The following is a 13025-nucleotide window of genomic DNA, read 5'->3' as shown; positions in this document are numbered from 1 at the left end:
AAGTAAAAGAAAAGCAATTGGATTTGACCTGATGACTGGCAGCTGTTTGGCCCGTTTGCCAATGTCTTCTTCCTGGGTCAGGCCTTCATCGTCATGCTCGTGTACGTGTGGAGTAGAAGACATCCGCTCACGCGCACGAGCTTCTTCGGCCTCCTGAACTTCCAGGCCTCGTTTCTCCCCTGGATGCTCGTGGCATTTTCGCTGCTGCTCGGAAACTCCATCATAGTCGACCTTCTTGGTATGAAGCATGTCTCTAAAGATGGAACCAGACTTTGTTCTGACCATTCGTTTGCGTGTGAATCATGAAGTTTGCATTATGAGACTGAGAGCTTTAGAAACATTATAGTGATGTATTAAAAACACATAACTATTTCAAAAACAAGTAAGTGAATATACCATAAGCTACTGAATCTACATGAGTTCCTTCTCTCTTCAGGAATAGGTGTTGGTCACATGTATTACTTCCTAGAAGACGTGTTTCCAAACCAGCCAGGAGGAAGGAAGCTGCTGATGACCCCAGAAATTCTGTAAGAACAAGAAATATGTATGTAAAATCAGTTTTATTTTAACATATCTGTAACTAAAGACGTGCGTATGAAAAGTTATTTACCTGTCAAATCCTTGCAGTGTTTCAGTCGATAAGGCACCAACATGCAATTTATGGCGTTAGTAAAAAAAAAGTCATTCAAAACATTCAGCAAATGCAAAGAGAGTTCATTTTGACCACTGTCCTCCTGGCAGGCGTGTAATGTTCGACGGACCGGGGGGCCTGCACGAGGAGCAGCAGGATCAGGAGCCGCACAGCTAACCAAGACCCCCAAACCAAGACCAGCAGCTGGCAGAAAAACGGAACCCTCGTAAAAGACCGTAAAGATGCAGAAGGACCGAACTAAAAACATCATTATCATATCACAGTTAGGAAAATGTCTCTTCGGTGTCCGTTCAGTGCTAAAAGGGAAAAAAAACAAACAATAGTTGTACCTACTGGATTTGGGAGGTAAAGTTTGTGTCCTGGAGCTTTTCTCTGCTTAGGGGAGAGTTTCATTTAAAACTCTTAACTCGGCATGTTCACCCTAATGATCTCTACCTAAAGGTTCCCTGTGGAGTTTTTTTCCTTTTCTTTGTCTCGTACACGAGCAGTTGACTTTCCTGCCAATGCCTACATTTCTCTACAGTTATTCAGAACAAAACCCTTTTGTGTTTGTGAGTCGCTTAAAGAGCGCTGAAAGGAGCAGAGGTCAGGACTGTCCCATAACTCTCTCGCTGCTGTCGTTGTTGTGTCGCCACCACTGGCCCACACAAACCTGCCAAAAGCCTGAAATCCCATCAGTCCCGTCTGCACACGCTGCACTTTTATCCACTGCCTTTTGTGGGTCAAACAGTGGAGTTAAAAATGGAAATTGCTTAGCACAACAACATGCAAACAAGTCTGTGTGGGACCCCGACAACAAAAGACACTTCATCGCCCACAGCACTGCCGGTAAATCTTAGTCACAGATCGCTGTGGGGTGGAATCTCCAAATCAAGAAACTGAATCTGTCTGTTAAAGGAACATTCACAGTAAGATTATTATGGGACATAACACATACAAACACTATGAAGGAACGTTTGAGGCAAATATCTGAAATATTCTCACATTACACACTTACAACACCAGTTGTTGTCATTTGCACTCAACTACTGAGCTGCTTGTAACTAATTAACAATCTGAAATTTGCACAAGTTATAATCAAGACTGTCTGTGTGTCACATTTACTTGGCAGTTTGCTGTGTGGGTATAATTTACACGGTAATTCTGGAAAGGAAAGTTGGGCTTTTCTTTAAAAATCCTCCTAAAGGAAACACAATGAGCTTTGACAAATCACATTGTGAATCCTTCGAACATTCGATAGGATTCATTCTTTAAGAATCACAAATGCCTGTGGAAAATGTTAATGGTGATTCCTGTACACAATATTAAAAAAGCAAGATTAACCAAGCGGCAGCAAAAAAAAACAAACAAAAAAAAAACATTTTATCAGATAAAATATTTTAAAGCTTCAATCTAGTTATTTTTCTTATTTTCTTACTCAGTTTGTTCTGTCTTATTATCAGCTTGTCAATCCTCTGTAAATGTTCTGGGGCGACTGTGGCGCGGGAGGTAGAGCGGTCGTCCTCCAGATCCCCAGCTGTTGGTTCAATCCCCGGCTCCTCCGGTCACATGTCAAAGTGTCCTTGAGCAAGACACTGAACCCAAACTTGGTGATTTGAGAGCGAATGCAGGAATGAGAAGCAGTGTAAAGTGCTTTGAGCACCAATAGGTAGAAAAGTGCATTTGCTAGTTATTTTGAATTGCATGAACCTTTAATAGATTGATTCAGCTGTTTTATGTTTTCAAATCAGTTATGAAAAAAAAAAGCAATTTACCACAAACTCTACCTAAAACAGACTTGTGCAGATAATAAAAAGAAAGTATAAATATTTTAAATATAACATCTTTTATGTCGCTAAAATTCAGTGCTGAATGACAAATACTTAGAAACAATGGTAACAGTAACAACCCATACGCTTATTTAATGCTCAGCAATTTTTTAAATCATACACAACAAAGCCAGATGGAAAATCGAGCTTTCACTTTTTTTTTTTTTTATTTTGTAAGAATTATTAAAATGTACAAAAAGACAACAAATACAACATAACAATATATTATCTCAGACTGGTTGTGTGTTTTTTTTTCCCCCCCTCTGGGGTCCGGTAAAGAGTCAGTGGTCAAATTGAGAGCAGCTTCTCAACACTGAGGGTCATGAGGGAAACAGCGACGTTTTCTAACTGGCACTTTGCCAAACAGAACATAATATTGATAATAACAACTGAAATTTGAATGGTGAGCGGCAGGACTGAGGACCCGACCGAGCAGAAGAGACATCCAGCGTGTGATGGAGGAACATCTGTAAACTGCGACAGCGCCATACCTCAATCAGACAAACGGCGTTTGGATGGCGATTCGTCTACCATGCAGGTGCTGTGTTCGCCAGACGCCTCATTCGCCTGTGGAGCAAAGAGAAACATGCGTTACCCTCAAGTACAACGCAGAAGCTAATGTCGATCTATCTTACTAACTGGACCATAAAACCAAAGCTCACCTTGTGTTTCTGTCCTGGTCTCTGATCTTCTTCTCCATCTCTGCATCTGTCAGAGTCTCCAGCAGGGGGCACCACTGATCGGCATCCCCTGTGTTTCTAATGGCTATCTCCACGGTGGGCAGGGGATTCTCACTGCAAGACGCCATTAACAAGAAAAAGACAGTTTACTTTACTGTGGTTCTCCAAGACGTTTCCCACTGAGGTTGAATGTTCCTGTAATTGTGATTTGTTTTCCTTCACGTACCTCAAATGAGATGTTTTTGAACCAGAGCCATGCAAACTGTACTAAACTGCACCCAAAGCTTCAATATCTGATACCTGACATTGTTACGACACTTTCATCTGCCTGAATGTGCAGCAAGAGCATGAAAAGGAAGTGTGAAAATTCAGCTCTGTTCAGTTCAACTTTGCTTGCTTTCTCATTAAGTGTCATTCAGCAATATCAAGCTTTTCCTCAACCGGTTCTTCAGTAAGGTCTATGTTAGGTTCATCATGTGCTCTTAACCTGCAGAAAACGCAAAAAGTCACCAAGGCGTAGTTGTTTTTGTTAAGCACAGGTGAATGGCCCATCAGTGCCAATGAACACAGAGGAAGTCAAGGAAGGAAAGAGGAAGTGACTAGATTCCTGCCTTTTTAAAAGAACGTATATTGTGGATGAAAGACACAGGAATATAAACAGCAGTAGTCCAACTGTGATACAGGTCAGCTCTGCTGCCTGAGGTTTGGAAATATTGCGTAGCATCACATTCTGGGACAGCAGACTGTCGGCTACATTTCACCCAGAGAACTCGTCAGAGCAACAGCGGTAAACACCAAATACGACCATAATTTACCCCTGTTCAATCTGGATGTTCTGAAAACACACCAGGAGAAAGAGACCTGCTGCTTTATGATAAGACATTCCAACGCAACAACAAGCTTGATGATGTACACAAAGCCATAAAAGTGACAGGAAAGTCCACATTTGATCTGGAGCTCTTTTAAATTTGTCCTCTGGCAATGTCTGGCTCCTTCACAACTATTTATCGGCAGCACATTTGTGAAGCAGCACTATTCAGTTTTTCTCAATAAAGTAAAAGTCACAGAAGACGAAAACCCGCATTACCTGCTTATTCTTTGCAGCTTCTCGTCATTTGGATGGAAAGCAACCTAGTAAATGCAGTAGTAGTAGTAGTAGTAGTAGTAGTAGTAGTAGTTCAAGCTGCTCGTTTATGATTTTAGGTCAAATACACATACTCAGCCCAAACATGATGGCAGACTAATATTTGTATATCCTCACTCAGTCCCTACTTAGATTTGAGGAAACAGAAGAGACTCTGTGTTTGTGAGACGATACCTGAAGGCGTAGGTCCTCTGGTGCCAGCTCAGCTGACCGCGGATGCTGTAGGCGATAGTGGTCACAAACTCCCCGCCTAGGCCGAGCTCAGAGCACAGCTTCAGAGCGAACTTCTCTGGAGAGTTCTCCCTCTCTGACATGTCCCACTCAAACTGGTCCACCAGAGAAATGTTTCCAACATGGATGTTCAACTGGAACAAATAAACATTTGAATCAACGTGGGGAAAACGCGGATTAACAACTTATCAGCATGAAAAGATTCAGTGAGGGCGACGAGTATCGAGGGCAGAGTTTCACCTTGATGATGACCCTCTGGTCTGTCTGGTCCTCCAGGATACTGTCCGTTGGATATGACTCAATCTGCTGTCGGATAGCGGAGGCGATGGCAGGGACAAAAGCCAGTGGGTTGAGGTCCAAGTCGTCACAGAGGATTTCAGCGAACATCTCGGGCGTCATCAGCTTCTCTGAAGGGTCACATATATTGTTTGTGTTTGCTTCAATGCCATATACCTTTTCTTAGATGAGACAAAGAACCGATGGGATGTTACCGTTCATATTCCAGGTGAAAGCATCTCTGAGCTTCTGCCCCTCAATCTCCATGTCCAGACGGATTGGAACTAGGACTTCAGACTGGGTGGCATTTTCATGAATCACTGCTGGATCGTGGTCATCAAAGCTGCAAAAGACAAGAACAGAGCAAGAAAATTACTGACACCTAACAGCTAAAATGTTACACTCTAGTACAATATCATAGTGTCATATCACTGAAACTTTAGGGACATCAGTTTAGAAAAGCAGGTGTTGCACATGTTGCACAGCTGCTCCGTTATTTTGTTTCAACCTTACAAACAGTCTCAGCAGCCTGAGTTGCTTCCTGTTGCTCACCACAGGGGGAAAGTCCTCTTCTTGTCGCGGCCCAGTCGGCTGCGGTTGATGGTGGTGGAGCAGGGCACCGCATCCAGGTGGTGAGAACTGTTGGGCAGCGTGGGAACCCACTGACTGTTTCTCTTAGCCTTCTGTTCCCTGGTGACACAATTTAATAATAACAAATGAGACAAATACGCTAAACTTAAATGAACATTTGATGAATATCTGAGATCTGAATTTAGCATTTAGCATTAATCATACTAAACAAGTTCAGAACCAGATTAGAATTAATGTCTATTTTAAAATATTATTTGTAGAAAAGTAACAAGAACATCTGATGAATCTACTTTACTCCATTGTTAAATCATAAAATTCACACACTCAGCGGAAACTAATCCACTCTGATAAGTCCTCACTTCATAAAAGGTCAATAATCTTTTTTTTTTTACTTTTTCATATATACTGATTTACCTGTACGATCATTTTAGAGGCTGTAGTGTTTGAAGTTGTTTAGCTATGTTGCTTGCTACTAACAGTTGCAGTTATTATCATTGTTATTATTACTTATGATCACCTTCACAAAGTGAGTGCAGTTATAGGACTGTTGGATTAAACTGAACTACTTTTAGATGTAGGTGTCCCTAATAAACTGACAAATGAGTGAAAATTTATTTATTTCTGCAACACAGAGTACACACACACACACAAATAGCAACTAAATGACTCTCTTAAATAAAACACTCGCTGCACTTCACACTGAATGTGTGGGAAAAACTATACACTATATGTATAGTATATTACTCTTTGCAACGTACGCGTTACCTTTGCAGACGCTGTCTTGAAAACACGTCCTGGCCATCTGTCTGTGTCCACAGATAATTTTAGACGTACCTGAGGTAGGCCGGAGGCTCAGTGCTGATGGAGACAGCTTTGTACTTCTCATCGTTTCCTTCGAGGATCTCCTCGACCTCTGAAGCCTTCAGTAGGGTCACACTGGTGGCCAGTTGAGTGTAACCATGATCTGAATATCAAGAACCAAAATTCAAACAAACAGCAGCAGCCACAAATTACACAATGAGATGGTTTTAAAATGTATTTACTGTGTACTGAATGTATCAGCATTTTGTATTTTTTACTATTCTACATACATGTATGTGGGTGACAAACTATGGAATTTTTTTGCAACTCTACTTCACTGGATACATTCTGGAAAAACATTTGTACATAAAATAACATACATATTTTAACAATGACTGTATTAAAAAAAAAAGACACTTTTAAATGTAACTTTCATATTACTATATTGATTGTTCCTGCTTTCAAAAAAGGTCATTAACAGTGTAACAGCATGTTTTAGTGAAGAACTTCGATAATAATGGGGATTTAAAATGTATGTGGTGACTGAATTCTACTGACCGTGTGATGACTCCACTATTTTCTTCCGTTCTTCTACTGACGCCAGTTTCCTCCATAATGATGGGTATCTTTTATACAAGGAGCCTCTGAACATACGGAGGTAGTTTCCCACCTGACCAGGAAAACAAAAAAAGATTCAAAAAGATGAAAACAAAAAATGGTTTGCCTACACTTGACTTCACTTCTTCTCCATTTTCTTGCCAAATAGGTGCTTGTATTGTTATTGTATTATGTAATAAATGGGAAGTTATATTGGTTGGTTTATTGATACAGTTTCTGTTGTCACAGCTATTTAAATTTAGTGACACGAGTACAAAAATATATCTAAAAAGTAATAATATGCTGGAATGCTACATATTTATGTTCAAAATATTAGTGGCACAAACAATGAATGAGACTAGTATAATATACACTAGGTTATTAAGTAATAACAGCTTAAACGTAGCAAATAGACAATTATGAAATGTCAGAGCAGAGAGAAACCTGGCAGTTTTTAAATCATTTCTTAAAACTTATTGTTTTCTCCTTGGCTTTTAATGTATTTTGGAATCAAAATACTGTGTCTTTATTCTTTATGATTGATCTTATCTTGCAGTTATTTAACTTTTAACAGCCTGTTTCTTTTTAAAGTGATATATTAACACATTTGATCTCAACAATGTTTCACTAAAAGTAGCACAGAATATCGTAGCTAGTTTGATCATTAGAAATTATCTGTATAAGTTCAAATATGTCTATTTAAACAAGTGAGTATATGATGAAATTTTAAAAAGCATCGTTACACAGGCAATTAATCAAACTTGAGTTTCTATAAACTGCGTAACACGTTTAATGTTGTGTTTATCACACCGTTAACTAACAAGCTAACTGTCAGCTAGCTCAAACGAAGAAAAGGGGCTAAAGCTCTGGAAAAAGACAAATATTCAGGATCATATGTAAACTTGTTCCATCAGCATATGGATTAGTGGATTTATATTTACACACTTTATACGCCAAATGATCACAAAACAAAAATAAATGAATGCCTCTTCGTGGGTTTGCTTTACATTATGCTAGCATCGTTAGCTAACTAGCAAGCTAGCTGCTGGCGGATCGGCTCTCATAATAAACCACACATTTCTACAACATGAATGAATTGTGAGTAATATTGTTAAGAAGCTAAATGGGTAACCTCCGATCCGATCATGTAAAAGTCTCCATCCTCCTCCAGCTGAAATTTAACCGGTTTTTGTCCAAACGTCTTGCTAAGCGCCATACTGAAATGAAATAACAAAGCCCTGTGCTACTGCGCAGGCGCCTACAGATACGTCACGTCCCTGAGAGATGACGTGTTAACAGTAAAGTTAACATATACCTGCAAGTAAACAGGTTCTCCAGTTATCATAAATAGCAGATCATATTATGTAATACTCAGTACACTGTATTAGTGCAATTCAGGGTTAGGGTTACTGAACCCCTGAGTGGGCCCTAGTGTCTGCTGCCTAGTCTTAAGACACTTTGGATAAAAGCATCTGCTAACTGTGAATGTATTTATCATATTGCATGATAACGCTGAAAACCGTGGTTAAACCTAATCCGTTGCTTTGGTGTCACATGGAATCTGAAATGTTTTGCCAAACATCTTAAGCATCCTCCCGAAGTAAAAGTGCACTCTGCCAGGAAAACCAGGGCATTTTCCATTTACCAAACTGTAGCTCTTCTACAGGAAAGCAGGAGAACCTGTTTAGGTGTAACCTTACCCTCAGAAAAAGAAGCTACAGCAAAGAGGCAATGATGACAAGAAAGTCATTTTCTTTTATAAACTTAATGTTTATTCATATATACATGAATATATTAATCTATAACCAAGAAAGAAGAGAATGTACAATGCAAAACAAAATCTCTATATACAAATCAATAAATAAACAAAGACTTACTCGAGTACAGTTTGTATAGCACATAGGTTTTGTGTTTATGGGAAAAGTAGGAAAAGTAAAACAAAGAAGATTCTGCAGTTAGAAAAAGTTTCTGAAATCCCTATTGTTAAAATGGAAAATGGCACCAAAGCACAATTCAGGGGTAAGAAACCAAACACAAAATATGAAAAAAAAAAAGTTAAAAATAAAAACACACACACACACACACACCAAACCACATAGTTTCAAGGTTTTTCTTTTTCCCTTGTAAACGCAGACTCCGCTTTGTTCAAACTTGCACAGATTTGGGTCAAATCACAAAAGGTACATCATGTCAACACAGGCTATGAGGACACACAGACCAACCCAACACCAACCTCATCAGCACAGAAACGCTGGAACAATTCCACTTAAGTGCACAATTTGTACGCGCTCAGAGAACACACCTAAGACATGGAGCTGCTGCAAAGCCCAGAAACTAGGAAACTGACAATTAATTAGAAGTTTTCTTCTTCCAAAAAGCAGGGGGATCAAAGTTCTGGACAAGTGAGTTAACTGTATTTTGACTCAGTCTCCATGCGCAGCCATTTGTGTCACTGCTCTGTTTGAATTTCACCACAAATACAGTGGTTTTAAACAACAAAAGTACAGAAAAACTATCTCAGTACAGTTAAAACTGTAACAAAAGTCTTCCACACCATTAGACCTTCTCGATGAGATGTGCCGGATCACAACGGGACCCTAAAGTTTGTTGATTATGTTTGGAATGAAAACCCGATCTATGGGTAAAAACTGCTGGTTTGATTGGCAGAGATGCTCCACATCTGGCAGCTGTTTGATCCTGAAAGACATTAAAACAACTAGAGGGTAAATTCATGAAAAGTTGGATTTTTGCAACAGCTTCATGCAGCTCCCGGCAAACATCTTTGTTTCAGGTTTTCTTGTATGACAGTCTAATTCACAGGAAAATGGGTCTGGACTGTTTTTTTTTTTTTTTAAATAATCTTCTCACCCTTGTTTGTTTTCCAGAAAAATGCAACGACAGTAAACACACAAACTTTTTTTTTTTCCCCCACCGTGCATATCAGCAGATTCAACTGTTAGAACAAACCTTTTCTCTCTTTCCTTGTTATTTTTGGCACATGTAGGGTCAAGCCTGCTCACCAACAACATGAGCAAAGCCGATGTTCACTACGACACTATTAAGGGAGGATGTGACAGCCCGTTTTTTTTTTTTTGTTGTTTGGAGTTTACAGTGCTCGACATGATGCCGATCAACAAGCAAAGAGGGCAGAGTGAAAGGGTCAAAGGTCACAGTGTTCAACAGCAAAGGATTTCACGCCACGGTGGCACGAACAACATCCACGACAGCCGGACAATGTGCCTCCTGCCACTTATCACATATTGCTTTTTGCAGGTTTTATAGAAAATCATTAGGAGAATTCATGCAAAAAAACAACAACAAATGGTTGCAGTGTAATGAAGACAGATTTAGTGTGTGGCTGCAATGGTAATGGTAACAACTCATCAGGAAAAATCCAACTTCAGATATTCCATCATAAAGTGGGTTTGTTTTGTTTTTTTTGGATAAAGGTTTACTGACAGTACGTTTGTAGCTGCAGCCGGCCTAATGAAAGCTCTGCATTAATATGGAGTCATTATTAGTGATACTCTGCACTCTAGTTTACAACCTAGAGGTTAAACAGCATTTCATTTACATAAAAGGTTGTGAAAAATAGAAACCCTGCTTACAACAGCTCCAGTTTGTGAGTCTCAGAGCTAAACAGCCAATTTCTATAATAACTAATTCCGGATTTTCATTTTCTCTTTCCTCAAATTGTGAAGGTACTTCCAGAATCTTCATAGCCTTTTCTAGCAATCTGGATCAAAAGAATCCAGTCTGGTGCATTTTTAATCATCCATCCTGCTGGTACAACTTGAAAATCTTCTTGCTTTTTAAGAGCAAAATTAAAGACAAATTACTCCTACAGTCTACATCCAACATAAAAGTTCAATCTATAACATCACTTTCATTTACCCTTCAAAATAAGGCTGAATGAACCTTTATCATCACTTTAACCAAGCACCTCTGACCACTGCCCTCACTTTCACTACCTGGGAAGCAAATAAAAAATTGATTTTTTTTGCAGCAGACTGGGTTATTTTTTTTATAATCCAGAAAGTTTGAATAGTTCATGAGAATTCTGGAAATACCTTCAGATTTCGGGTCAAACAACTACCCACGTTTTTGAAAAAGTCCCCACCTCTTTAATTTTTGGTAATCGGAGGCAATGGCTTTAAAAATTCATTCTTAAACCCTTGGTATCTCTTTACTACACATTACACATGAATTAGATGATGCTGAGTTTACTGACTGAGACCTTTTAGCTAAAGAGCATAAGTTCATATTTCAGACCTGGTTTCCAAGGGTCTCATTTTAAATGGAAACCTTAAGATGTAAACTGGAGGCAGTGTTTTCTTGCCAAAGCTGTTGACAGTTGTCACTTCAGTTGGCAAAATCAACAGACACAGACTAGAAAGGAGAAGCTTTTTTCTTTAAATGAAGAAACCATTAAAATGGGTTTTTAAAAAATGACTGCTCACAAATTTCACGCCAATGTGATGTCACTTTGTATCTATGAGAATAACAGAAATATTGAAAAGCACTTCACTAAAAACTCGGTTGGATTTTTCCCTTCAAAGAAACAGATCCAGCAAATCACAGAGAGAAGAGTTTCAGCTCGTGCAGTTTGGCAGAATCGCCGTCACTGGGCTACGAAACGCAAGCCGGCTTCAAAACTGTCTTTCGGACTCCACATTCTTTTTTGAACTTGCTTCATTTACATAAATGCCATTAAACTTACTTCTGACTTCCCTATATTAAAATATCTCTCAACTTCTAGCTGAAAAACACCTCCGATAACCAGTTCAGATTATGTCATCTTGCCATCTTGTCCTTAGTCCACTAGAGCTCCCTGAACTCCTAATGATGAAAAACTCCTGCAGCTGAAGGAGTTTTTCAGCTAGAAACAGGGAAATATTTTAAAATAGTGAAGTCAGAGACTAAAGCCATAGAAAGCAAGTTGAAAATTGGTGAAGTCGCCCTTTAAGTGTGCAACACAGAGGCCTGTCATGGCACATGTGGAGAGAAGTTACCAATGGATATGAAGGATGAGTTGCCATGTTGGAAGAACTTAATCAGTTTATCACTTCTTCCCATTTTGTCTCTTACATGTTTTCTGTTACGTGAGATGATAACGTTTCTCACTGGGAATCTGACAGAACAACTTGATTTTTTTTATAGTTAATAATTGTTTTTATTCTTTCAGAAATGCCAGTTGTAGTCATGCAGTAAGTCAGTCATCACTGCTGATAACATTAAAATAATTTAGTGTTTTAATTCTTTGCAGTTACTATAGTTACATTCTATTAGATTTTTGGCAAAAATATTTAATTTATGTGTAAAGGATGTTTAGCCGAGTAGCTCAGCCAAAAAAAAGGGAACAATACGTGAGTAATAACAATACTTATTACAAAGACTAAACAATTAGCTGTTTTTTAAAATATTTAAAAATGAATCCACAAACACTTTGATAACCAATAATGGCTTAAATCTAAATAATAGGGTTTTGGAACTATTGTTTAGACAAATTCAAGGTTTTTTAAAGTTTTTGCCATTTCTGGTATTTTACATCAGAAAAAAATAGCCAATGCGAAAAAGAAATTGTGTATAGCAGCCCTACTTATGTAATACTTTCGATGTTTGACGTAATAATTCAGAATTTGACTGTTTGTCACATAAGAGGAAAAACAATTAAACTCTACAGCTAAATCCACCGTGAATGTTTTAATACATTTCCTAAATCACTTTGACCAAACAAAGTTCCAAGTTGGGCTTGAAATGCTGTGGTGTTTGAATATTTTGGTAGATTTGAGTTTGTGTGCAGGTGGAACTGGTGTCATTTTGTCTGTATATACTATAATGTGACTAAAATTGCTTTATCTTCTATTTCATAACATTTAATTTAAAAGTTTCTGTCAAGCCACTATTCAATTAATCAACAAATGATTTCAGATGTAAATTTGAGTATTTCTTCATTATTCCTAGTTTGTCCCATTCTATCAAAAATCTAAATTTCCAAATGTTTGAAAACTGCAGACGTGGCCTCAGTGTTTAGGGGAGAATGGATGTTTTCTGATGTCTTCCAACATGGCGATCAGTAAGAAGTGAAGTGAAGCTCGTGTGACTTCTTCTCGAAAATAATTAGCAGCACCATATCAGAGCAGAAAGATGCAAAAAAAACAAAACAAAAAAAACGGTGTACAAAGCAAACTCACAAAAAAAGAAAGTGTTGATATTGTGATGAGTCTATTAACACAATCTCATGG

At 38.5% G+C, this 13025-nt stretch overlaps 2 protein-coding genes across 2 annotated transcripts in view; one reads left to right on the top strand and one right to left on the bottom strand.

Annotated features, from left to right (window-relative positions):
- Positions 1 to 2448, top strand: part of LOC137135601 (stromelysin-3-like) — a 31107-nt gene extending 28659 nt beyond the window's left edge. The window contains 3 exon segments of the mRNA XM_067519919.1: positions 43 to 238; positions 437 to 527; positions 742 to 2448. Of these exon segments, the coding sequence (XP_067376020.1) occupies positions 43 to 238; positions 437 to 527; positions 742 to 808 (354 nt within the window). The 3' untranslated portion in view covers positions 809 to 2448.
- Positions 2449 to 2602: 154 nt separating this feature from the next.
- On the bottom strand, positions 2603 to 8056 carry smarcb1a (SWI/SNF related, matrix associated, actin dependent regulator of chromatin, subfamily b, member 1a). The gene is made up of 9 exons (XM_067519914.1): positions 7913 to 8056; positions 6742 to 6853; positions 6217 to 6346; positions 5344 to 5481; positions 5007 to 5134; positions 4756 to 4922; positions 4459 to 4649; positions 3123 to 3254; positions 2603 to 3027 (listed from the first exon to the last, which is right to left on the bottom strand). The coding sequence occupies exons 1-9, from the start codon at positions 7994 to 7996 to the stop codon at positions 2988 to 2990; spliced, it is 1122 nt and encodes a 373-aa protein (XP_067376015.1). The 5' UTR covers positions 7997 to 8056; the 3' UTR covers positions 2603 to 2987.
- Between the last annotated feature and the right edge of the window lie 4969 nt (positions 8057 to 13025).

This window comes from Channa argus, chromosome 11 (assembly GCF_033026475.1).
Source record: "Channa argus isolate prfri chromosome 11, Channa argus male v1.0, whole genome shotgun sequence".
Classification (NCBI taxonomy): domain Eukaryota; kingdom Metazoa; phylum Chordata; class Actinopteri; order Anabantiformes; family Channidae; genus Channa; species Channa argus.
This window is presented reverse-complemented; position numbering and strand designations above follow the sequence as displayed.